This window comes from Spea bombifrons, chromosome 5, assembly GCF_027358695.1.
Source record: "Spea bombifrons isolate aSpeBom1 chromosome 5, aSpeBom1.2.pri, whole genome shotgun sequence".
Lineage (NCBI taxonomy): Eukaryota > Metazoa > Chordata > Amphibia > Anura > Pelobatidae > Spea > Spea bombifrons.
The window spans coordinates 27859729-27887480 of NC_071091.1; the positions used below are offsets into that span (position 1 = coordinate 27859729).

General features: G+C 37.3%; 1 protein-coding gene across 1 annotated transcript in view; it reads left to right on the forward strand.

Annotated features, from left to right (window-relative positions):
- The first annotated feature begins 370 nt into the window (after positions 1 to 370).
- The window catches only part of RBMS3 (RNA binding motif single stranded interacting protein 3), a 233661-nt gene continuing 206279 nt past the window's right edge, over positions 371 to 27752 (forward strand). The window contains exon 1 of the mRNA XM_053467792.1: positions 371 to 1035. Within this exon, the coding sequence (XP_053323767.1) occupies positions 961 to 1035 (75 nt within the window). The 5' untranslated portion in view covers positions 371 to 960. The remainder of the gene's footprint in view (positions 1036 to 27752) is intronic.

A 27752-nucleotide genomic window follows, 5' to 3' on the forward strand; every position in this document is an offset into this window, starting at 1 on the left:
TTTTTTTATGCCTGACCTAAATAGTCAATGCACTGGCATAAACTTCCCATCACCCTTAAAGCACGGTTCTTTTTCTAGAGTAAACACTGTCCTCCTGGAGATCCAGATGCAGACAGGACCCATCACTCTTCTCAAAGTCTGCTGAAGACCTAGAATAACACAAGACAAGTCAAATGTGTTCTTGGCTCAGAGGTACAGCCAGCAGAGGGGAATCTGTACTTTGCTTGCAGCATAGCTGAGACAGGCTATTTCTTCTTAGAGGAAAATACTGCAGCCTTCTACTGCGTCTGCCTCTGGAGGGATAGTCTCACTGTTGTTCCTCCCACATGCTGGAAGGAGGGGGTTTGAATGGAAGACAAGACAAGCCCTAAATACCATGTCACTCCGTAAGGGAGAAAGAAGCAACTAGGCTGAAGGTTTTTTTATTATTATTATTATTATTTTTTAATTTTTTCCCTCCCTCCTCCCTTTCTTTCTTTTTCTTTTTTTTTTTAATTCGAGGAGATCAAAGAAAAAAAAATTGAGAGAAGAAGAAGAGAGAGAGAAGGAAAAAAGCAAGCAAGCAAGCAGAAATTACTGAGTTACTGTGTGTACTGATTTCCCAGAACTGGACTTTAAAATTTCCAACACAATCTGGATTGTGATTGTTTTACAAAACAACAGCTTTGTTTTTTTTTTGTTTGCTACAAACGTACAATAACAATAAGGAGATTAAACAAAAGGTGGACAAGTGAGATCTTCTGTGTGTGCTTTGGCTTTTTTTTTTTCTTTCTTAAGGGATAGATGGTTTCCTTGGAATTTGTGATCTGTTAACAAAAACAACAACAACAACATAAAAAGGCAAAGAAGTCTAATAATCTCTATCAGTGCTGGGATAGTGGTTTCAGAGGATAAAATTAAGAGGCCTGGGGTAATTGTACCCTTGTCAACGTGGTTCCTGCATCAGAGATAACCAGCTACATGGGCAAACGCTTGGAACAGCAGCCAATGTACCCACAGTACACCTACTACTACCCTCATTACCTCCAAACCAAGGTATGGACCATCTTCTGCAGAAACTTGTTCAGCACTGGCTGTATTATATGATTATGCTCTTAAGTGGATGATGTTTGGGAGGCTGACTTTCTCTTTTATTAATCATGCTTTTCATTCAGATCAGCATCCTGCAGGTTAAAGCTTGATAGGCAAAGCAGGCACAACAGATAAAGGAAGGTCAAGCAATATGGATTTGTGCCCCTTCCCCCCTCTAAATGTCTTTTGTCTTTCTATAAGAGAAGAAAAACCCAGTAATTTAATCCACTGCTATTTGTCTGTGGGATTATAGTTGTGTTCTCTGTTAGATTTGGAGCAAATTTGGTAAAGATGATACCTGTGTTGGCTAACTGAATTAAAATAGATTGTAAGCTTTCAAGACAATCTTCAGACGTCGTCAGGTATCTTATCCCTAGATTGCCTTGAAAGCTTGCAATCTATTATACCCATTAAAGGTATCGTTTTTACCAAATGTCCTCTTTTTCTTTCTACGCTTAACACGGTATAACTCTAATAATGTTAGGTTTGTGTACTGTTTGCCAATATTGCCTTGGTATAAGATGCATATTGTGGGGTGTAACTGTACAGTTGTACTTTGGTGAGATTTGTACACTCTGGGCAGAAAAATGCTTTTTTTTTTTAGTTTCAATGGATTTGTGCGATCGCAAACTTTTCAGCTGAAAATGTAGAAACCTGTGAGAGTCAACACCATTTGCTTTGTTGTGACTTTTTTTTTGTTAAGTGTATAGAAAACAGAGGGTAATAGACACACTTTAATAAGTAATAAATAGAAAATGCTGCGAGGAGGTCTCGGTTCCTGATCACCATTATAGTGATATAGGTCAAGGCCAACCATAGGATCTGTTTACTGTCCGGGATGTGTCCAGTATATGAAAATTGGGGAATTAAAATACACATTCTGCTGGGCTACTACTTCTTCCAAAAAAGTGCTTAGTCAGATGCCCTTTTAACGGGCATTATTGCCCCGGAACGTTTCAGGATAGCACTCCGTTAAACCCTACTTTATCACCTAGTTCTCGTTCTCCTATTGTTTGCAATGTCAAGGTCAATTTCAAAAGCTTTTGTTAATTAGTGGGTTGGAAAGTCAAAGGAGCAGAACACTTTCTTTTGTCTTAAATACAATCGGTTAACAGAAATGGAGGTATTTAATCACCCCAACTAGATATCTACGCAGAAATAGAAATTATGAACAGGGCGTAATCTTGGTATATTTAGTTAAGAAATTTGAAACAAATGGTATAACACTGAGTCACAGACATATGCGTGTGACAGTCTGTTGTGTATGAAATACGATTCAAAATAAAATAAACATATTATCTAAAATTGTAAAAAAAAAAAAAAAGGAAAATATGATTTCCATTAGGTAAAACCTAAAGTATCTTTTTTTTTTGTGTGGCTGTGTCTGAAAATGCCATGAGCCAGTACAGACAGACAGCATCTGGATCCTGTTAATCTCAATCAAACCTACAGCTTCTGGGGCATTTGGAATCCATCATCACTATGCTATACAATATGACGAAAGCCGATATGGGAAATAATCAAGAATGAGCGCCAGAAAATTGTGCCTTAAAATACATTACAATAATCTGCTTTTTTTTTTTTTTTTTCCTCCTACATGTGTATGATAAGCAAAAAAAAAAAAAGCTCAGACTGTGAGCCCAGACACAATGCTCATTAATTAATTATTATCACAATCATCTATGTAGAAGTCCAGATGTTGCGTGATTTTAACACTAAAGAAATGAGGATTTCACCCATTGGCCATGGCAAGCCATCTCAGAAGGCTTAGGAGGGAAGTTGGACAAAGTTCAGGTCATTTATCATTCATGGCCAAACATTTATTTCTTCTCCATTGTTCATGCTACTAATTCAGCAGTACACGCAAGATGTGCCCACTCAAATGGATGAGGCGGTGGCCAGATTCTTCGCATAATGCTTGATTTTTAAAAGATATAAACGAGAGGACAAGCCTGAATTATTGATGACCACCATTTAGGGCTGTATTGTGTTACATTCCTCTTTCCACGGTGATCTAATGATTTACAGTAATAGAAAAAAATCCTAACATTGCCAAATGGATCGTATCTCCTTGCAAGGGTTAATGCAGGCCTTAACTGGATGTCTGCATCTATCCAAATATGTAACCCGATTATCATCCTGTCTCTGTCTTCAGAGTCGGCCACTCTTTATATCGATAACAGTTACTACGCAAGACACTGGTTATATGACAGCGATAATCGTTATTCAGAGTACGAGATTCACATGTTTTGAGACATGTTTAGGAGACATTAAAGCCATTCTTCAATAATACAAAGGTCGTTCAACTGTTGACATTTGAAACTTAACACTTAGAGTGGAAAACTTTTCTGTTAACCCAACATGGACGTCATATGTCACTAAAATAAGGATTAAAAAATAAGAGTTAAAATTAAGAAAATCAGCTCATGATTTCATTTTATTTATTGGTATTTTGCAAACTTTCTATGAAAAGAATAGCTTAAGATATAATTTTGGTTATTGTTTTATCGATAGCAATATGAACGTTCTATTTCTAAATTTAAAAATACGCTGTCATAGCCTTTCAGTCCTATAAGTTAGATTCAAATTGTAAAGCAGTTCTTACAGGAAAGCAGTTTCATATGAATTGATTTTTTCCTCCTTGTTTCCAGAAATACATAAATTATCCTCTCCTGCTAATGACGGTTGAAAATAACCCCTGAGATTTGTGGAAAGGATAATCAGAAGAATCATGAGAAATTAGATTCAGTAATTGTCTATGACCTACATGAAGCAGTCTCAATAGAAAAACTTGAAATGCCTTTTTTAAATTATAGTCATTTTTATTATCCTTTTTTTTCTTTCCTCAATTGGCTCCTTCCGACTACTCTTTATAGTGAATGAGGTCCTCTTACGGTCTAGTAAAGGAGACGTGAACAAGTCTACTACTAATTAGGAATGCGGATTAACCACTTAGGCGAAAGGAATTTTTTTCTTCTTTAAATTATGTATACGTTTCCAGTTACTGGGAACCTTAGATCCTGTCTGTGATATAATATGTTCAAGATTTTTTTTTTTCTTCTTCTACACGTTTGCACCAATTTGTAATCACAGTCCCCCGACTAATGCTGTGTGAATACAGATTTTCCAATCACCTCCCTGCATAGATGGTTTACTGCATTTTCCACATTTGGCCATCTGGATGTACGCAAGTCCTTGTCAAAAGAATTCCAAAAAAGCAAGGCGGCTGACATAGTTTCTGTTCCTGGTGTTCGCAGGCTGCGTTGGGTGTCTGGTGTGAAGTAATGGTCAGGTGTTAAGAAGTCATTCATCAGCCACACACTGATTTCGGGCTACGTTTCCAAACCATCTGCAGTCTGGTCTTATGCCAAAATCTGATAATCTTCCTGTGTTAATACTCGATACATACAGAAGCACAGCCGAGCAGCAATAAATATTGATTTCATTTGTATCGCGTTTGTATGTTTGTTCGGAATTGTTGGTTGGGAGTTTATCCAAAGTTGCTCTGGACACAAAATATTATGATGTATACAATCTAAACACGGAAAACAAAAAAGTCTCTTTTTTATTAAACATAGTGGATAATTCTTGAATTAATTAGCACGTATATTTTGCTAATGCTAGTTTATATTCTAATTCTTATTTTTATTTTTTTCTAGAATATACCTTTATTTTAAAGTTACAGTACAGGTTATATACAGTTGCACATCTTAAGCGATGTTATAGCATTGTTATAGCATAACTCCTGAACGATCTTTTGTTTTAGAACATACTAGAATTAATCATTAGCATTGGGCATGGTAGATTCTTTAAAGGGAACGTCTACTGTCCCTGAAAGCCTCACTAACAAAAATGAGCCTTCCTTAGGTAGAAGCTACAGCTCTGCCGCTGCAGATGCTCTCTTCCTCTGTGGTCTTGACAATTCTTGCCAGTGGCAGGAAAGGGATCCCATTGAAATCAGTAGGCGCATTTTTCACGCACGCACATAGGGGTCTTAACAGAGCCCCCGCCAGTGCTGGAGTTGCCTGGCGGTAAGCATATCACATTCAAAGAGAAGGTACAGAATCCCCCATACGTTTCCAAAAGGGACACTACATGAATTCAATGTGATGCCTGGGGTGTCCCTTTAATGTCGTCTTTATTGTATTTACGTGCAAATTTTAAAAAAAGGTACGTTTGAAAAATAGCCAATAGTTGTAAGGCAGACCTTAGTGATAACATTTGCTTCCGCGTCTGCGTCTCAGAAATGAGTGAGTAAACATTAGAATGACGTTAATAACAAATCCTTTCCTAATGCCGGATGTACTATACTTTGTAACAATAATAAGATCTTTTTTTTTTTAGTGTAACAAGGGGTCGGAAGGCATTATCAGGCAAATAGCTGTTTGACTACACGTTCGCTCAAAGCTGATAGGAGCCAGAGAGGGAAATGCAGCAGTTCATTTCAGGTCATCCTGGAAGTGGCCTGAACGCAGTTGGCTTTGCACAGATATGATTTCACACAGCACTTTTGGTCTTTATGAGTACGTTTGGCAAGAACAGCTCAGTCAGTCACGAACATGCCAGTTCTAAAGCTTCCAGGAAGTCAACTCTTTAAAAAAAAAAAAAAAAAATTATTAAAATATTCAAGTTCAGAATGCCTTCAAATATGTTGTTTTGAAAATGTCTTTAATGGAGAAAATTTTATACGAGTAGAAACGGTTGATATTTATCCAAAACTCGAGTCCAAAGCTGTTCTGAAATGTTGTTTGAGGCACAGCTGTATGCAATTAAATATCGTAATATTAAAAGCATGTGTATAAGACGTGTATTATAATAGAGTCGTTCCATATAAAATAGCTGCTTATGGGAAGAACAGAGGAACTCTGAGCTGTGATTGATGTGTGTATTGTTGTGTTCTGTGTGTGATCTTTCGGGGTTGTGTTTTTCAAATTCTCTTACGCACTGTGATGTGTAGGAGGGGAAGAACGGTGTGCAAGCTGCTGGGAGAAAGCCGAGGACTGTGAAAGGGTATTTAAAGGGGCAGTTCGGCCTACACGTCAATTGCCTGTATATAAAAGAACTCACCGAGATACATTCTTGCACACTTATACCGTACGGAGCTGGCTTATTATTATTATTATGCGGGAGTTCTATTTTACCAACAAAAGCAACTGACGTGAGTTGGGGTGGAATATCGATAAATGAATCAGACTGAGAGGTTTCATTATAATTGGCTCTTTTGTTTTAACCAATCAGATGCCAGACCTAGACTTCCTATCTGGGACCAGTGGTGTATAGGGCCACGCCACACAATTACTGATGTTGCACCTCTAGCAGCAGCTCAAATCCTGCCCAAGCCCTTTTACATATAAGCAGCTTATATTAAAGGTACCATTGCTGGTCATTGGCCATAAGATGAATAGCTAGCAATTACTGCATTTACTGGATTACGTTACCCACAATGCCTTAGCCAGTCATCATCGTCATCATCATCAAACAAAGTCTCGCCGGAGTGTAAGGGATCCTGGAGAGTGTTCCTGTGAGTAGGACTGTTAGTTAAGGCTCATTAGTTACTAACATGAGATGAAATGTTTCAGCTTGTAGCCATTCAAAGACATGCTTGGTCCTTCCTGAACAGACTTCACTTCTGTTCCAAATACCTCCTTTTAAATCTTATTCCGTTTAATGTTCGTTTTTTTGTGTGGTTTAGAACCATGTACCCATGTCTGAGATACTTTAGCGTTTATAGAACACAGAGCTTATGTTTTTTTTCTGCTGTTTTGGTGCAGGAAAGCCCTGCAGTTATAGTGTATTCCGCTGTCTTTTGGCTATATCATAAGACGGATCGAGTCCCAGTGTCAAATGAGAAATATGCTTTTTATTAAATCTTTCTCCTGAAGACGACACATGTGGTAACTGACAGAAGATGGGATCTTTTCAAAGTGTTTTCCTATTTACATTTTTCATTTAAAAAAACTAATATTCCCTTAAAGCCTGGAGATATAGATACTCTTTGCGCTTTCTTACTACATGTCAGTAGCAAGGTACAAAAGTGGTACAACAGCTGATAACGGCAAGACTATTGAAACCCGGGAAGAAAAGTGAAAAGCTTTGTCAGATCTAAAATGATTACGTTCTATTTTCTCCTTTTTCCTGGATAGACAATAACATGATGATAGACAATAACAAAAAGCACTCTACAAATTACCGTGTAAAATATCTGCACCGTTCTCTTAAAATAACACGACTTTGTATTGCAAAATCTCATAAGCTTTAAATAGGGGGTTATTGGCAGATTCCACATACGGGTTTTTTTTTCCAAAAGTTCCCTACGATACAAATCAAGGAGCATTTAGCGCAGACCCAGACTAGCCAAGTGGCACACTGGTGAGCTGGTGGCCGGTAAGGCTGCATGCTTACTGATACCACAGCTTCAGGGTGAACTTTGTGCGGCCCCCAGCTGTATACATGGGCCACATGCTGCATGAGTATTAAAAACCTGACATGTGGCCAGCGGCTGCACAGCACATGCTTCATCCCTAGTCCGGCCCTGACTGTTTACTCCATCTCTTATGGATATGCTTAGGTGGCTTCTGGCTGTCTTATGTTGTTTAGGGTTAAGGGATGTCCAAGTGAGCCAAGAGGAAGGCTTTGAAAAGCATCCCTTGAATAAAATATACTATTGATCTAATGCAGATACTTAGTTCTTTGTAGTACCTAACTACTTCTCATGGATGATCAAAACTCCAATTTGATGTAAAGGGACACTTCATGCATCAAATGCATTTAAAGATGCAGCTTGTCTCCCTTGCTCGCTCTCGCTCGCTCACTCTCTCCAAAAAAACAGTTGAACCATGTAGCAGAGGAAACCTTCAGTAATATTTCGAATAATTTAGCACTTTTCCGTTTCCAGGAATTATTATAATGTTTTAAAGCATACATGGAAGAGCCTGTCATCCAGTTCCATAAGGGGCACGTCAGGCATTCCATAGCATATGTGAGAAAATGAATGATGACAACCATCTTTAATGGGCCCTTTAAATATTATTATTATTAATGATCTCTGTGGTTAGAGATCCTCATTCCAGTTAGAGCTTTCTCATATATGCGGATTGCTAAAAAAAAACTGCATTTGGTACAGTTAGCTGACATTTATGTGCAATACTTTAAAAGTTCAATACCTTATAAATTATAGATCACATGAGGGACCATATCTGGTCTGTTTATCTGACTAGCTATCCAACAAAAACAAGAATATGTGTATGTAAGGCCACTATCTATCTGTTGACTGCCTATGGTCTTTCTGTATATGTTAAAACCTCTTATTAACAGTAATAAAAAATAATTAGCATTATTACATTGGTATTTCCATTTCCATTTGAAGAGCAGTAATCCAACAATAAAACTATCCATATACATTATATCTCCGAGGCGCTGCAGGACAAGTACAAAACACCATGTCTGATGTGGATGAAATTGGCTTGAGAATGGAGTGGTGTTTCTCTGTGCATTGATCACATCTAAAAAGGAAGAGCTCTTAGTATGCAAACAGCTGGATGCGGTTCCTCATTTGACACAGTAGAATTACGGCTGAACCCGTGCTTCATTACTTCAAGCACCTTGACTTTCTAATAACAGTGGATTGCAATGAACCCTACACTCAAAATGACAGGACACAGTTGGAAACCTTTTTGCGCATGCAGATGGCGTAATGGAAATACTGAAGATTAAAGGGAAAAGGGCGCCTATTTTCGTGATGAGAACTTAAGAGAGCAGGCTACCTGGAGGAAGTAGCTTCATGAAGGAGCAAGGCTGTCGACATTGAAAGGACTAGTCCCACGTAGCATTGAGTTGGAGTGGACTTGGGCACAGAGTGAGCATAGTGAAGCACCATTCCCATGTTCTGGAGAGAGAAAAGACTGACCTGGAGACCCAAGGAAGCAGCACTTCGCTTGGAGACTCCAGGTCAAAACCTGAGAGTTCCCACGGATATCAGTGCCATCTGGGATCATAAGTAACTATGCACTGTACAACAATCTATCATTCTAATCTAATTTTAGCAGGAAAAATGATGACCTTAGTTAAGGGAATTTGACCCGGTTCCCATTGTTTAATATGTTACACCCCATTCACTGCCTTGCTAGAATGATCTGTAGTTCCCATTCTCCCCTTGATTGTCAGTTTCATAAAGGTTAACTTGTTGCATAGTGGAACTTATATATCTATATATAGAGACTGACAATTTATATAGCCTCGGCAGAGCAGTGTTATCTCTCGGCTGATCTAATTGTGTAGGTGATTGTTTTCCTGAGCTTTTGGTGATAGATCTTGCTGCTGACTTCAGTGCGGTATGGGTTCATTTATCTTTTACTACCAAGGAGAATAGCTGAAGGTTTTTCTAAGCGCTGTTCTGCAGGTTCTAATAAAAATTTTCTGCTGTTGGATTAACCCTTTGTGTTTTATACGTGCAAGCAGTTGCCATTCACTTTGAAAAAAAAAACAAAACATAATAATTGTAACACTGATGCCCTTTTGTATTATTAAAACTGCACTCATTCTTAGGATGCTTTTTACCACATTTTGCCTATAATATTTTAATACAATGCTAAACTTCTTATTATTGCTTCAGTGGAAACTTGCATAAAAGTAATTACCGGTATGGACATTTCCTGTCGTCATATGGCATATATGTTAGGCTGTCGGGAACGAGCTTTTCCCCGCAGCAGTTTTCCCTGGGCAGAAAGCGCCGCTTTCCACTCTTTTTCAAAGGTTGGCATTTTTTTCAGCTAGCTGTACCCAGGATACGGCCATCTGAACAAATTCACGTTCATACAGATCATATGTGTATGGGCACACAAGACATTGCGCATTCACTTTTCGGACGATATAATTTTGCCGGGAATTTCATAGCCTAACTAGTAGCCCAGTCTACCAAATATGTAAAGGAGCCCCTGAGAGATGTTTCTTACCAACATCAAAGCTACTTGATAACTCATTTTCTTCATTTTTCAATTTATTTTTGTAATTCAGCAAGAAATACGTATGCACTACACACATTTTATTTGGGTGTCAGGTACATTTCAGTTGTGTAAATAAAGATTCCCTTTTTTGAATTGTAACATTTTGTTAAATAAGTCTGAATAATTAGTATTTTATAAAGGTTAGTTGGCTTGTAAGTGATATTACTTTGAACCACAGAGATATAAATGTTAATTTAAAAGAGCTCGTTTTACATTCTGCTTTATAGGTAACAATGTTAGATTTTCCTTTATGCTCACATCACGGTGAAAGCATTGATTATACTGTCGTATTGAACTTTAAGCCTTCATTCTACATCATGGACAATTGTTCTAAAATTACTGGTGCCTTCATTGTGATCACTGTTACACACACACACACATATATATATATATACATATCAGGCAACGGATTATAAGTGATAATAAGTGATAGCCTTTTCACAGCTATATACGAATAACTAAATATATTATCTAGCAGCTAATACTACAACAGCAGTGCAATGTTTAACCATTACAGTTCATCTGTTTCAATACATGCATCTGGCGTTAAAAGGGTTAAAGACCAAAAATACATAGAATAATGAAGCCTACTCTAGGCCTAGTGATCCTATGAAAGATTGCTTTTATGTAAATGTATATCCAGGGGCTTATCAGTGGGAAAACATTTCATTCATTTTGCAAGCTAAATATGTTAGCTTGTGTTTGTACCAAGCCACGTTTGTGTGTGTATTTGTAAGTGTTATGGCAAATTGTAAGATCGGTTGGATTTATACATTGTAAATGGCTAGTGAAGGGCCCTGGCCTTTGCTTATTTAATTAAAAAAAAAGAACTAGCCAGCATCCAGTAGATTTCAACAAGTATGTGAGTCTTTAGTGTGTTTAGTTTACATTTCAATAGCTAGGTGTCTTTTAGCAGAGTGGTTTCTTATGCAGCACACAAAGCCTTAGAATGGACAAGCAGGGGTAGACGCAGTGGACGACCAAGGAAACTTAGTGAAGCTGATGAATTGACACATTATGCTTACTTACCTTTGCAGTCCAGCAGTGCTAACAGTTCATCACACCTATCTACTGTGAAGTCTGGTCAGAAGTGGTCTTCATGGGAAACTTGTGGCCAAAAGCATACATCCAATTTTTAAACAAATCCAATGCGACTCAACCATTCACGAAAACAACTGGGGTGTATAAAAATGGCAACAGGTGCTCTGGACTGATGACTCCAAATGTGAAATATTTGGCTTTAGCAGAAGGCAGTTTGTTCACTGAAGGGCTGGTACAAGAATTAGTGTTTGTAGGCAACAATGAAGCACGGAGGCAGCTCCTTGCAAGTTTGGGGCTACATTTCTGTAAATGAAGTTAAGGTTTTGTCATAATTAATGGCATCCTCAATGCTAACAAGTACAGGCTGATACTTACATATCAAGCAATACCATCAGAGAGGCATCTGATTGGTCCAAATTTATTCTGCTGCATAAGAATGAGCCCAAATATAAGGCCTACATTGTTGAGTATGTCAACAGGAGTAGTATGGTTAGATCTTCAAGACGTTTGGAACAACCTGCCTGCCGAGTTTCTTAACAAACTGTGTGCACGTGTACCTAGAAGAATCAATGATTTTAAAGGCAAAGAGTGGTCACACCAAATATTAACTTGATTTAGATTTTACTTCTGTTCACTCATGTTGCGTTTGGTTACTAGATAAAAAATAAACTAATAACATTCTTATTATATAGCAACTCCCTAAAACTTTTGCACAGTACTGTATATATTATACAGCATTATGTTTTTATGCATGCAGGTGGTACAAGACAATGTAAATTCAACAAACTATTGTGTACGGTTCCGTTGTTTATAAAAGAATAAAATACGTTGAATGCAAGCCCTTAAAATTATATCAGAAAGGTCACACCAATTATCTCAGCAAACCTGATTTCCATTACAGCCCCAATTTGTATAGAGTTTATAAAGTGAGTGTCGGTGCATATTTGCCATTAAATTTAATTGCCTCGTGAAACTAGTTTATATGTTTTGATGTCTCCTTCAAGCATAATTACTAATGTCAAAATGTTGGTGTTTCTGCCATATAGTTATTTTAAAGAATTTAGGATATCAGATACCATGCTGTATTTTTTTGTAGGTTCACACAAATAGGTATACTAATCAGCTTTGTTTTACTTGGAATGGAATAAAATAGTGGGGGCATAACAGATAAATTATGTTTTATGGAAAAGGGCAAAATGGGTCTTATTACTGGAGTTCCAAGTTGATGTTGGTGTAGACAAAAAAGTGTTAATATTATATAATAGGAGGAAATGTTTATACATGCAGTATATAAAGCTAAATATACACTATACAAACAAAAGTATTGGGACACCTGGCTATTACACCAACAGGGACTTTGATGACATTGCATTCTAAATAAATAGACATTAATATGTAGTTGGTGCCCCTTTGTAGCTATAACAGCTTCCACTCTTCTGGGAAGGCTTTCATCCAGTAGAGTTTTTCTGGGGTCACTGATGTTGGACAAGAAGACCTGGCTTGCAATCTTCCTTCCAGTTCTTTTAAAAGGTGTTCAATGGGGTTGAGGTCAGGGCTCTGTGCGGGCCAGTCAAGTTTACCACACTAAACTCATTCAACCATGTTTTTATGGGCCTTCTTTTGTGCTCTTGGGCACAGTCATGCGGGAATGGAAAAGCGTCTTCCCCAAACTGTTCGAACAAAGTTGGAAGCATAGCCTTGCCCAAAATGCCTTGGTATACTGAAGCATTAAGAATTTATTTCACTGGAAGTAGGGGGCCTGCTGATCTTATGATCTCTCACAAATTCTCCCTGCACGCTATCTGATCCAGCATGCATATACAGTAGATGTAAGGTATAGATGTAATATGTTCAAGTTATATCCACCTATGGAAGAATTATTAACACAATATTTTTCTTCTAAAATAAATATATACAAACACAGAAACCACATAATCACCCTCAATTAGCCATACAAGCCATAAAAGGTTTGGTTTTTACTAATTTTGTAGTAGTGAAAATCATGTAGTGTGATTGTTTAGGGTCTTGAATGTGTTGGGTATTATTAGGAATAAAGCGCTAGAGAATCTACTGGCAGTATATTAATGGATGTAATGTAAGATGTAAGCTGTAGGTCAGTGGTTGTAACTAGGTAATGTATGTAAATAATAATGCAGCATTTTACAGTGTACAGATGCATTAAACTATATATGTTGGACCGTTCTATGTTTATTTTTATATATTTTATCACGTGTTATGTATTCATACCATTCTACAACAGCTTTTCTCCCTCCTTGTCCTCTTCTGTGTAATATGCATACTTTTATGTTATAGATAAGATACGGAGTATAGTTTTAGTTAGGTCTACTAATGTCATCCCAAAACTATACATTAAACACTACTGGCTTACAGGTGAAGAACTATTGTGGTGCAAAATGGCAAAAGTGGTGCACTAGTCATAGCAACCAATGCAACAAGACAGGGATTTAGCCCTGCCAGTGTTTGAACCGCCAGGACAAAATAGTATGTCCTCTAGAGTTAAATTTATACAAACCATTTGGTTGTTCTCATGCCTTCATTCTTTTAAAAGTGAACTGGCTTCATGCACTTTTGTTATTATATGTCTCTACACGATGATATCATCTCATCATAGAAATGCAGAGTGCAGAAGCTACAGCTTCAGTTACTTCATTACAACACAAATCACTTTCGCTGACGTGCCCCTAAGAAATACATGGAAAGGTTGATGAGCTGTAGGGAGCATGTTAAAAAAAAAGTATTAGAAAAGATATTCTTGCTTCCAAGAAAGACATGCCATTAGATGAGAGGCTGTGAAAAGCCTTTGGACTGTCAAATGGATAGACGTACATAATACGCTAAACAATGTGTAAGCTACATTACTCTTTATCTCTTTATAAGACAAGGCGCACGTTTCCCTTTGTCAGCATCTTGAGTTTATAATCCATATATCTGCTGTTTATAGGTATGTTATACTGTGAAAGAGAAAATGGGACAGTCTAAGGAACTTCACTGTTAACTTATACTTTTTATATGCTGACTTTTTAATATGGGGATGTTGGTCATTGCTAATTACAAGGTATTTTAATATCAACTTTTAATATCTATGTATTTAGAATGTAATGTCATAAAAGTCCCTGTTGGTATAACAGTCAGGTCTCCCGATACTTTTGTCTATATAGTGTATATGTAAGCATGCAAGCAGGACTTGCTTGCTTTACCTACTGTTTTACCTTTGTTTTAATCTGTCAATTTTAGTTTTATCGAACTCTTTAAACATATGTAATGTAAGAAGCTCTGTGGATATTGCTGGTGCTGAACAAATTAAAGATAATGGTGATGATGATAATAATAATAATATATTTCTGCACATTTCAGTGCTCATCCATCTTGCACACAAAGGGTTAAGCTTGTATAGCATCACAATGATTACGATTGCCCCTTGAGGATGAAATGAGCCTCTTTGACAAGTGTTTATTTTATTCATTTTAAGGTCTCTATATCAAATGCACCCGCAGTTAAACAAAGAAATACATCCATTAAACAATAATAGTACTTTACGCAATTCGGCTTTCTACCGTACAAATTGTGTATGAATTGAGATCTTGAGAAAGCTGCAATCAAGTTGTCAGACATATAAAACAACATAAAACATCATTAAAGCTTTAACCTAAGGATGTCGGAAAAAAACATATATTACAATTAAATCGGCTTTTTATTATGTCTAAATCTGTTCCCTAGCAGGTACTGGCAAGATTTCAATATAGTAAATTAAAATATTTAAAACAAATACCGGTATATATTTTTTTAAATTGAAGTAAAGAAAATGTACACTACAGATGACTTTTTTAATGAAATAAAAAGAATATTTTTGATATAATTTAAACATGCAGTTCCTCTGTCTCTTCTGAATACTTTATTTTGTAAATCAACGCAGTTTTAGGAACACCATTCCTAGAACTGTTGAATGCCCTACACAAAAATATATCTTTTAATTATGTAATTTTTTTCCTGATTCATAATTTTTTACAAAAACACTTAATTGTCATGTGACGGAAGGCTGGTTGCCTCCATCGAAACTGGATAAAGGATTTTTATGTTATTAAACGTTCTTATGTTAGAAGAAAACATTATGTCTACTAAGGTCTATTTACTTATGATATGGCTAGGTTACATAATGATCCCTGTAGAATTGGGTCTTCTTTAGGATGAGTGGCAACAGAAAGGTGGAGGGGACAAACAGCCCTCCATAATCGCTCTGACCAAAACACAATACAAAGCTTACAAGGGGATACCCCCCCAATATCCATGTGTCAAAAAATGGAGGTGTCCTACACCTGTATGGGGGGAGAGTGGAGATCCTCTGATCTCTCCAATTGGCCCATTTTGCCAACTGCCTGCAAAAGCTGGACAGTGGGGCAGCTACCGAAAAATCTGGACTGTTCTGTGGAAACTGTCGTAAGGTATGCAAACGGTACCAGTAATAGCATCATAATAAATAATAATGGGTTAATGTTTTTCAGGAAATGTTTCTCATCTCTCTGTAACCGATTTACGTAGCCCAAATTGAGTGAATCAGAAAACTCAGACCAAGGTCTTGCTTTCTACTATATCCAGAAGGGAAACAACCGGATTGACATTTGTGTGTGTGTTCTCTACATGAGATGATTAAGGGAAAATGTATTTAGGTTACTGATGACTCATTAGCTTGAATCACATGGAAACCTCGTAACATTTTAGCTTTTAGTGGTTATAACATCTACCCCTCCTTTAGTGGGAATATGATACTAAATTGAAGTCAGATGTTAAAATGACCACTGGGTGGATTAAAGGAACAGTTATGGCTATTGTTTTTGTAAGTGGTTGCCCCAAATGGTAAATCATGATGAAGTCCCTGAGGCGTTCTAGTGCTCTGCAGCTATTTCTGTAGCTGAACTGAACCTTTTTATGACCTGACCTGTAGGCATATCCAGCAGGCTATTATGGTAAAGCAATGGACCAGTCTCTGTATAGTTCAATCCAGATCCTAGTCACTACCGCTAATTAAACCTTAGATAAAAAAGGTCAACCGTTCTGCATCACATGGAATCAAGAGACCTCAAAATTCCAAAAGCTGTTATAACTTTACCTCTTTCTTCTGTGTTGGCGCAATAAAAGGAATCAACTTTGACTTAAGACTCCTTTTTGGGGGCTAATGCAGCTACTACATCCATTTCCTTATTATGGTTTACCATGCAAACTGTGTAGTGGAAAGTTTTACAGACAAAATCACAGCTGAAAACTATACTATCTATATTTTACAGCATTACTGTTTACACTAATGGAACATTCCAGCATGCAACCGAAATGGAAAGGAACGTAACCCTTTCCTCTTAAATATAGATAGGACCCTCGTTATGCTATAATTTACCCATTTATGCCAAGCCAAAAAATAAAAATAACAGTAAATGTAGTAAATTTCTGATACATATTGTAGGTGACACCTATACAAGAAAGTCGACACGCATAAGAATAGGTTAAATACCATAAATACACTATAGAAATTAGGAACATTTAGGGAAAAAATACACATTGCCACGAATATGTAATTTTCTTCCACCATTGGTGCACCTGCTTTTCTGCTCAATTGTTCTTATCTTCCATCAAATTCTATGTTTCTATTGAATATAATTCGTATACCCTCTTCATCAGTCTGTCCGAGGCGGCAAGGAGTACCCAAAAGTTCTTCTACTCATTTTTGTATTTACAAAATAAATATATTTAAAAAATATATGTTATATAGGGCGGGGGTATTTGAAATGTGTAGGGGGTTCTTGATAGCATGGATCAGACTATTTTCTCTGCATGCCAGCCAGTTGTTTTATGTGTATTGCATATTTATTAATTTAAAGTTGAATACAATGGAAAATCAGTATTTATCAGAGTTTTGAACTTAAGCACATCTTTGGTGGCCTCCACAGAAACCTGCATTTTAAATTTGGTCTAAACACACATACTTACACACATACACACTTATAGACTTATATACTCACACATTAGCAGAAGGGGACTTTCTAGTGCATAAGGGGGCTTTCCAGTGCATAAAGCAGTTCTCAATCCCATGTTTTCCATCTGAAGAGAACTAACTTCAGGGCTGGACTGGAGATGAATAGGTGGCCTGGCACTTTAAGGCCAGTGGCTGGTAAATGAACATGTTTAGGTATCTGGAAGTTCCCAGGTATGTAAATGATTTAAGCATGACTGACGGCTTAATGCAGCACCTGATCTGCAGTGTCAAGTGAGTCTGGAGCGACGGTAGCCAGTGGCCCACCAGGCCTTTCTCTGGTGTGTCAGATGGTCAGTCTAGGCCTGTCTAACTTCCGCCACAGACCAGTACCACCCTGTTTATAAGCGATATTAGGAATCCAATATCAAATTAGTTCGACTGATTATGTGGGAAGCAAACTTTATTAAAATGTGATTTGCAGAATTACGGATTTGTAAGTGAATCTTTTTTCCTAACTGCATGCTGAAAGGAAGTGTGTGACAGAGTTCACGCGTTAATGAGATAATATATTAAAGCCTGTAGCAATCCTAATTACTATGGAGATTTACAACAACAACAACTTTAAGACTAGTCTGAGAAACATGGACTCCTCCGTGTTACCATGGCAATACAATTTACAGTAGATGTTTTCATCCTCGCATGAGGCAAGGTAATAAGAAATGTCTTAGATGGGAGACTTTTCACAATTAGTCTTCTACAATTATACTTTCAAAAAGGAAGTCAAAAGAACATTAACGGAACATTTAAAAAGCTTAGATGTGTATTTCCCTTTCATTCACTTTAAATGATTTGCATTGGGAAGCCAGCGATAAAATATAGGGCAGCCACCTTATTAATAGAAGATTTGTTAAAGCAGGTAACTTGTGATTATAACAGACGTGCTCTGCTCAGAAAGCATTCGGGGTATAAACTGTTTTACTTGGTACCAAGAAACCCTGAGTGAGAGTATGAAGAATTTGTTACCTTTACTGCTTTTTCAGCTGAAGCTCTAGAAGAACTGTCCATGTCTACAATTCTCCATGACTAAGTAAGGGTTGGGACATACTGTATATGTTCCAGCCTTACTTTTGCTGGCCCTTATCAATGTATGAGAACTATAACTACAACCAAACATGCTGTAATGCCTTACGATCCTACTCTCTGTGCATTTGATTTTACAGACTCACTGGAGTTTGTCAAAGACTAAGGCTGGATTAGCTTAAAGTGTCTGGGTTGTCTGGCACAGCCTTCCACTAAAATTCAATACTTACAGCTCAGTACACCAAAAGTGATGTTCCAGTGTCCTAAGCAGCCTTTTAGAGTACTATGTAATCCGCATATGTGGGTCTCCGCAGTCTAGTGGCCATTATTTTAAGGCATGTTGGAGCCCAGTTGCCTCTATTCCTATAGGTTTCAAAGGAAGCTACGTGAAATAAATGGATGATAAATTAAATAGGAAGTAGTTGTACTCACAAACAGATCAGTAGGAACGCTTCAATATGAGAAAAGATGAAACTCTGCCCTGGATAGAGTTCTTTCTTCTTCTTTAATAAATACTTCAATAAAAACACAAAAATACCACCAATGGTGTATTATCTAAGAACCACAGGCATACCCCAGATCAAGTATACAATTACAGGAGTCACACTGAAAAAAGTCTCCAATACAAACAAATCAATTCAATATCCTCTTCTGGAGGATGTCACTAGGGTTATCATTTGATAAGGCATGGAATTATAACATAATTTAAATATTCGGCTCTCCTGGTTTAGTTAATTCCTGGTTGAGACCCATGTGAGTCCTAGGAGATCTTCCTGTTGGCTGCAATAGCATACACCCCCACATTTCAGATGTTCAAGTTGGAACACCTGTTTTGAGGCTTGTGGCTAGAGGGCGAGTGGTTGTAGTGTGGTCATCGAGCCACCTGATGAGCCACCTTGCTGGCCCGTGATCCTCGCAAAAGCGGGACAGTGGGGGAGCTACCCTGGACCACGAGACAGTACCTTATAACTGGGACTGTCTCGCGAAACAGAGATTGTACGTGTGCAATAGAATATGTATGCACAGTCAAAGACATTTGGTTTATACTGAATTGTATTATTTTATAAACCTAGTAACACAAACGCATGTTTATGTTTTTTATTAGTAACACATATGAGCTATTTAACAAGCTATTGCATTTAGACCTACATATAAAAAGCTATAACCTTACAATAAAACAATAGAGGAACATTATTAGTCGAATGGGCAGCTTAACATGAAGTGGCTATAATTTATTGTTGTCAGAATGCTTTGGTATATGAGTTTCTGCTTTAAGCTGTTTGGATATAAATGGAAAAATATGGCATATTTTACAGATAAGGTAGGTTTGTGTCTGTGAGCGGGCTTAAAACACAGCGGGGGAAGATTGGAATATGAAGTGTAGAGTGTCTTTTGAAGAGCCCTATCTTCGCTGCTTTTTCAACCAATGTATCTAAAAAGTGCTTTAAAATAGTTGACATTTAACCAGGGATTGATTACCATATGCTAATTGGACTTCGAGACTGGAGCCTTGTAGAAATTATTAAAATGCTTTATACTCGCTTTATGAAAAGTTTAGCTTTTTCCTGCCTTTTTTCCCCAGCTGTACGTTTGGGGGGTTTTTTTTCCCATTTTTTTTTTTCTAGAGAAACCACAAGATACGCTTGGGTATTTTAATCATTCTTTGCCCTTTCGTCTTTATCTCTATTTTTGATACATTCTTTTGGGAGCCTTATGCGTATAGTATTAACTAGAGCTCTACCTGTAGCATAACAATGGACCCTTTTAAATACAATAGTGCTGGATCTTACTTTATGCATACTAATGAAGATTGTGCTAACCATGTATCCTAAAATCGATCAGAGTAATAATAAAAGAGTATTTTTTTCTTTCACATTCTCAGTTAGTCACTCAGGTGATTGACTGCTTAAGGAGAGCATTGTTGTATATTTAATATACAACAATGCCTACTGTTATACACAGACACTACACTGGTTTCGCAAGCATCTCATCTCATGCATATAGGTTTGTGGTTCAAAAGAAAAATGTTTGTAAAAACCACGTTTAGTGTCCCAGGGTAATTTAATACGCATTCTTGAAAAGTAAAAATATCACTTATGTCCGGCACAAGCCGGGGCTGGAGCTGACCAGTGGTAAGCATATCACAAGAGTTCACATCTATTGCACAGAAAATACCTTGGGGCAGGAGAAGGGCCAAATGTATATAGAGGGGATCTGTAGGATTTTTATGGGGGACATCATAAAAAAAAGCATATATTATATCATGTCCTTTAAGTGAAAGCACAGTTTAGGTAAGGGTTACCCTGTAGTTATAAGAGGTGATAGAATTAAGCTTAATCTAAAGAACGGGAACATTTCATACAGTGCTTAAATGATGAATCTAGGTCATTACTTGCTTTATTGATATCGAGAACAGCAGCCAGGTATCAACATCCCATGGGGATTGGAAAGAACAAATCTCACTTCAGCACACTGGAAAATCTATCCAGTTGTATGTGATCCACTTAAAAATATGTGAAACAACAAAACACAGGAAGAGCGTTCAGACTGTGCCAGGCCAGATGTACTCCTATTCTACTAGTTTTGGAAAAACACCTGGAAAAGCAAAACATTGTATGTGAAATTAGCTTTTGAAGCCTTCACACATTTTCTCTTTACCATAATGACAACTTAGAATATCAGTACGATTCAGTCGGTGAAAGTTTGTCTATTGGAGTCAACATAGGATTCCCACCATATGCTGATTCAAGCACATGGTTTTCCTGTTAATCAAATGCAATCTACCCCTAGATACCCCTAACTCTTAGCTCTTAGGACTAAGCCTCTTTCCTCATTTACTGAGCAGAGAATGTGCGACCGCCTTAATCCCCCTTCATGTGTGCAGTTTAAGAAATTAAGAAATGTGCTGGGAATACCAGGTGGTCATGGCAACTCTTTCCCTTACCATGTTTAAAGTTGGCTAACTGGGCCAGGTGAATTTATATTGTTTCCCCATCCGAGATTCTAGGGTGTTGAGCATAGGAGCAGAGGACACATTCTCTGTAATTTCATTAGCCACTTTGCAGTGCTGAGTGTGATGGAAGAAGATCACATGAATGTCTTCCCCTTCCGTTTCTTATTCTGGGTACCTAAGCACTTGTTATCTCTAGGGCAGCCCCATAAAGCCAATGGGGAGCGAAAAACTCTATTTTTCTGACAGAGAGGAGCAGGTACAGTCACCGACAACATAGTTCATACACTGCTGTGTTTGCACTCCACTGTCACATTAGGGAAATCAAGATTGCAATTAACACCTCCACACCCTGCTGAGCAGAACACTAAATTTCCTAATAAGCCCCAAAACCTTTTTCATATTAATATTTTATGATATGATACACCCTAGGCATTATCAATTGACTTTGTTGTTCATTCCAGCTCCTGCCAACAGCTTCATTATAGGGAGGTGTTTAAAAGCTATAGTAGTAAGCTATAGTTATAGGGCCATAGGCAAACCATACAACAGACTAAATAGGCTAACCCTAACAAACACTGCTTACTCTCCAAACCTGTCCAGACAAATTTGTAGCCCTTTTCTGCAGACATTATACCTTTCCACACTAGCCACCTAACAATAGATAAGAGAGAGCCAGAGGTGGTCAGTTCATAGCATGTGTAATACAGAAGCCTATATGATCACATCTGGTCTTCAAGATTTTGGAAGGACAACCGTCCTTTATTTTTTTCTAATATTTTACTCCTATGTATTCAGCCTTCAACTTCATGCCATATTGCTCCAAGATCCTCATTTTAAATTTCCAAAAAAGTTTCCCTATTTATTCATATTTTTGTCATCCTCTCCCTTTTCTCACCTTAGTAAAATATTGTTTTGGGTTTGAAAATATGTATGGTCAACCTACTTATTTTTTTTTTGCAAGTAACACTGTGCTGCTCATCCAAAAATTGTTTTTATAGATGTTCTTGAACTGACCTGTTGATAGATATTTCCTGACATCATGGATGTACTTTCAGACTTGGTCACAAGTTGCTTTTATTCAAAATCCTGATTTTTTTTGGTCTCTGGAAGGAGTTTCAAAGAATAACAAATAAGTCTCTTTAGTGTAGAATTTAATCAAGGCACATATCTCATATTGTGTGGAGATTGAGAGGTAGTCAGAACTGATGTAAACTCAAGAGTTACGGCTAATGAGAAGTACCTCGTGAGAGATCAGGTGCAAAATTGCCTCCCAACATATCCATGCTAATGAATATATTCCAGCATTGTTTTTTGCTCCTATCTGTCCGGTCTTGAGTTCATTTAGCAATGGACTGGATAAACCAGCATAAATCAATTTTGGTTTGATGGTCCAAGTAATGAATAGCAATAGCTCGGACTTATCAAGTGTCAAGGCTGGTATCTCATCCTGTGCTGTCAATTGATGAATCCCATACTATCCAAGAATGAGTCATGCAAAGCAAAACGAGCAATAGAAATTCTCAAACGCATTACTATTCCATGCTTTTAAGTGAATTTCGTATGCAGCGATGATTGGTTCATTTTAGAGGAAGATAAATGTTTTGCTGGTTAATTAGCTAACATTGTTTCTTGTGACAGCCCAAAACAATTTAATGTTGGCTGTAATTAACATTTTGATAAGGACCTGCTTATGTATACATTGCATACTATGTCACCTTTAGTGTACCTGGTCTACACGGGTTGATGTTTCCTGCATTATTATGATGATGTTTTACTAAAGCTATTCATAACCTATGAAATTTATATTGATGAATTGATACTTAATAATGTAAAACAATATTGTACATTTCTTAACATAATTGATGTGAACCAGAGACCATTCAAGAGAAAATAGCAATAAATGTTATTGAAGCAATGGGAATCTCCATCTCACAGGAGGTCTTCAAATAATTCTTCCCATGTGGACATTTATAAGCTAAACATTTATGGCAGTAAATCACAATATTTATTATAGGGAAATTAAGTGAGATTTTGTTCTGCACTTTTTCAAAGTGTAACATAGCATTAAAGAATAGATATGAGAGATTTAAAATCTAACAACAAAAATGTAATTATTTGAATGTTTTTGATAAAATATTAAATATTCTTAAATTTGCTATTTCTGGCATTTCTCCTAACCTTTGCCATTGACTATAAATGAAGATGCTTTATTAGTCTGCTAAACATTTTCCATTTCCAAACCTCTTCTTTTTCTTTATCTGCTTGGTTTAGAAGAGTTCGTCTAGTTGATCCAGTCTTTGATTGGCGTGATATATTGGCAACTTAATGATTGGATGCAAGGTCAAAGTACAGCAAAGGAGAAGCAAATGCAATTTGTTCTGTTTTCTACGCTTGTTAGAGAGGAACATAGCTGAACGCTGTATCAGCTGAACATCCTATATTAAATTCAACAGCAGCTATGTACTAATTCAACACCAGACATGCTCTTATGTGGTTTTACAGTTCAATCGTACAATTAACTGGTTAATTTGACCCCTTTCTCATAAAAATGAATATTGGTATATGAGCCAATGAAACCTTAAAAATCCCTCTGATGCTGATGTCAACTGGCTAAAATATGGCATCTGGAGTCTTTAAGTGGTCTAATTAGTGATTTATCAATGAAAATGATCAGGCCACTAATTTCTGCCAAGATATCAGCAGAATGCCATATTAGCATTTTGGTTTTTTTAAAAAAAATTCCCAAGAAATAACAATGTATTTTGATTTCACTAATTTTGGCTTAAAAGAGTTGTCATGCAATATTTTTACCGATGTCTAGAATTTGAAATTTGGCTTGATTAATTGTTGCAAGGAACTCTGTTGTTCAGAGCTATTCCTTGTACGACTCTACGTAAGTATTACTTTCATGTAAACTAAAACCTATAATACATTGACGGAAAGGTTAGGCAGATTTTCATTGAGTTGGACATTTGATCTTACTGCATTCACTATGCATTATAAAGTGGCATCCTCTACTAATAATTCCAAGTTAGGTTGGATAGATGACATTTGTAAGCTTGCGAGCAGGGCTCTCTCCACCTAGTATATCGTTTTGTCTTAGTCTGTCAATTCTCGTCTTGTCATACCCCTTGAATATATGTATTGTATTAAGCGCTGCGTAAATTGTTGGCGCTATATAAATAAAAGATAATTATAATAGGCATATCAATACATCAACCAGGGCCAGCTCAGCCCATCTTGTATGAGAAATGTATAACTTATATTGTAAGGCAAAGAAAAGAAAAAAAAAATACATAGGTCAAAGTGAGTGGATCAAAACATGAATGGTGGTATGTGCATACCTGGGAACTCTAGATTTGACCTGGAGTCTTTGGATTAGCACCGCTTCCCAGGGCCTCCAGGTAGTGCCCTCTTTCTCTAGGAAGCAGTGTTTAACCATGTCTACTCCTGATCAATTCTCCTCCCATTTAATGCTATTAGGGGCTAACCCTGCCCATATCCACAGCTACCCCTGACTCTCACATGGTTAACCATTGTGTGGCTAGCCCCACACTTGTGCCTTGCTAGCCCTGTCCCCCAGAAAAGCCACTCCCTTTAGAAAGGGAGGTCTGCGTAGCCTACAATGAGTGTATATAGGGCTCTTATCTGAAAGGTATCAGTACACCAAGAGGATATTTTGCACCTAGAGCTTACCAGTTATATTTTCAAGACCCCTCACTAATTGGACCCAGTATTGCAATATCCAGCTGATCTAACAAGCTTTAGACATCCAGTGAGCAGGATCTGCATGAGTGTTCCTCCTCGTTATCTAACTGTAATTGTTAAGTTGTTGCTTGTGGCTGATTGGTTATGGCAGCCGTTGTAAGGATAAGGTTGGTAGAAGGAGATTTCTGGACAGGAAAATGATAAAATTTTTTGTGCCACACGCAGAAAATATTTCAGTTTCCACGAGATGAACTTTTAAATGAAATATCTCCAAAACAGCCAAACTGATTAAAAAAATACACAAGCTATAAGTAGTAAATGAATGTATTTATATTGAATAGTGTGATATATACAGTTTGCCTTAAATGGTTGCCCTGTGTGTTCATTCATGTGGTCTTTGATTATATTCACACACATACTTTTATACTGTATATCTCATTTTATTAATGTCCTTGGGCTGTCAGGGAAACTAATCTGTAATAAATTGGGATATCGGGTTTCACTGAAAGCCTGGAATATGCATTAAAATGGAAACACGCTGACAAATATAATGTCGGGCGTGAAAGCTCAAACCACATATTTATTTTGTAAGGAAAAGGCTGAAGGTGAAAGACAGCACAATGCATGATTGGCACACTGACTGACATTTTCACCCTTCTGGCATCGTATGTTTATGTTCCAAGAATCTACTGTAACCTTCAAAAGAGAAACCACTAAAGCATTGACAGCAAAGAAACGTGTTAAATGTTCCTAGAGACAGAAGAGACAGTTATGCTGTCACCAAACAAACTACATTAACTGATTATCAACTGTTGAGTTGATTTACTACCGTATCATAAGTGGCTGTTATTTAAAGTGGCATGTGTATATATTTTAAGAGAGATTATACTGTCCCATACAGCCCTATCAACGTAGAATGCATATTAAAGTACGTCAACGTGTATTCTATATTTTCCTAAATAAAAATTAAAGAACTAGCCTAACTAAAGGGAGTTTTGGGTGACATGAAGTAGCCAGTGGGTGCCTGGGCAGTGCTCCCGTTGAAATTAATGAGAACATGTTCTGTGGACCCACATGGGGGGGCTTGTGTGATTATGTTTGTGAGCCAGAGACGGATCTGCTTGTGGACAGGGGGTGTAGCATGTATGCATAGTGGCAAGCAGGAGATGTGTTTGACCCAACTCTTCTCCTGCCAGCCAAAAAAGCTTGGGAGTGGGTAAAGAGGTCATATGCATAGAGGGCAGTTCTAATGTATGCCACCATGCATTTTCAAGGGATGAAAATGATAATTTAACATTTAAGGACATTAAGGTATCATATGCATTCAAGATGAAATCCCTAAATGTACATATATGCCTTATTACAGCCCTGGAAATCTCCCATGAGCCAGCACTTAGAGGTGGCTGGAAGTGAGTGTGTTGTGCTCACTCAGTGCTGAGCAGGAGATGTGTTGAACTCATCTGCAAGACAAAGATTCTGGGAAACATATCAAATCCATAAAGAAGATAATTTGTTTTAAAACACCATTACATGCAAGGGGTTTGCAGAATGGACTTCACTTTGTATTATGAAGGTCCATACCCAGTGAGCTCCTCCAAAAATGGCTGATCTTGCCATGTATGCATAGTTCCATAAATTAAGGGACTTTCTGGGCTGGGAGGTGTCCCTTCATAACGCATAGTGAAGTCAAAAGGCTAAAACCGCAACTCTCCTGCAAACATTCATTTTAATGAATAAACCCAAAAGTCAATACAGAACTATGCACACTAGCATACTTATTTTGAAATCCACTGGTAGAATCGCTCGGGCTATTCAAATAATTAGCGGCAATACATACTTTTCAAGTTTCTAGCATACGACGTGATTGCGAAATCACACACAGCTCCAAACCCTATAAACGGATGATACCGAAATGACTAATGTAACGCGGTTGATGGCTTACCTTCCCTGGGGGTCCTGTCCTTTGAATGATCCATCTTCATATCTTTTCTGCATGCACATTACTTGTTTGAGGCATGAAAAAAGCTTCTCCAAACAGTCCAGAATTGGCTGTGATTGTCTTAACAACCAACTCTGCTGTCCTGGCAAATTCGGAACTGTTGGCCACTGTAGTATTCACTCTATGACTCGAAAATCTCATTCCCATGCTGATGTCCACATCGTAAACTGATGAATGTATTCATGTAGACACAAAAGGTGTACAATGGAATAATCATTAAAGAAATGTAATGATTGTTCTAAGAATAAGATTAGGAAAGAAGGGGGTTGGAGTCCATTACTGATCTTTTACAGGCAAGTCTGATCCACTGCACTTGGCCTGTACCACATTAACTCTTTCTCATACAAAATGAATGTAATATTCCTTCCATGTGTTATACTATTTGAATTAAATAGACAATTGAGTAAATGAATGGTAATTTTCACATTATAAGGAAATGGGAAAACCGAATGTATCTTCCAAACAGAATTCCATAGAAACCGTTGAGTTTATTCATATGATAAAATTGATACAATTATTTACACTGTCTCTATGGTAGCAACTATTGGGTCATTTATTTGCAAGATAATAAAACCGACATTAAGAAAATTGCTTGGAAAGGCATGATTATGCCAAACTCTGTTTGCTTAGTACAAGCAAAATATATTATTTGCAACACCTAAAGCTTAGCTTTATCACGTTGTGTTAACACAATGAGATAACATTCTGGTATTTTGCAGAATTGAGCTGATGAGTTAAGGGTTTCTTTCCACTAAACAATAAATCAAAACCATAACTTCAGTCCCTGTAAAGCCTAATCATGCTTGATAGCGGCCATTCACCTTTATTACAATATCAATTCATGGAACTAAAAAAAAGACCAAACATCATACTAGTAAAATAATTAAGGATGCCCTCATGCTCACCCACTTGGGT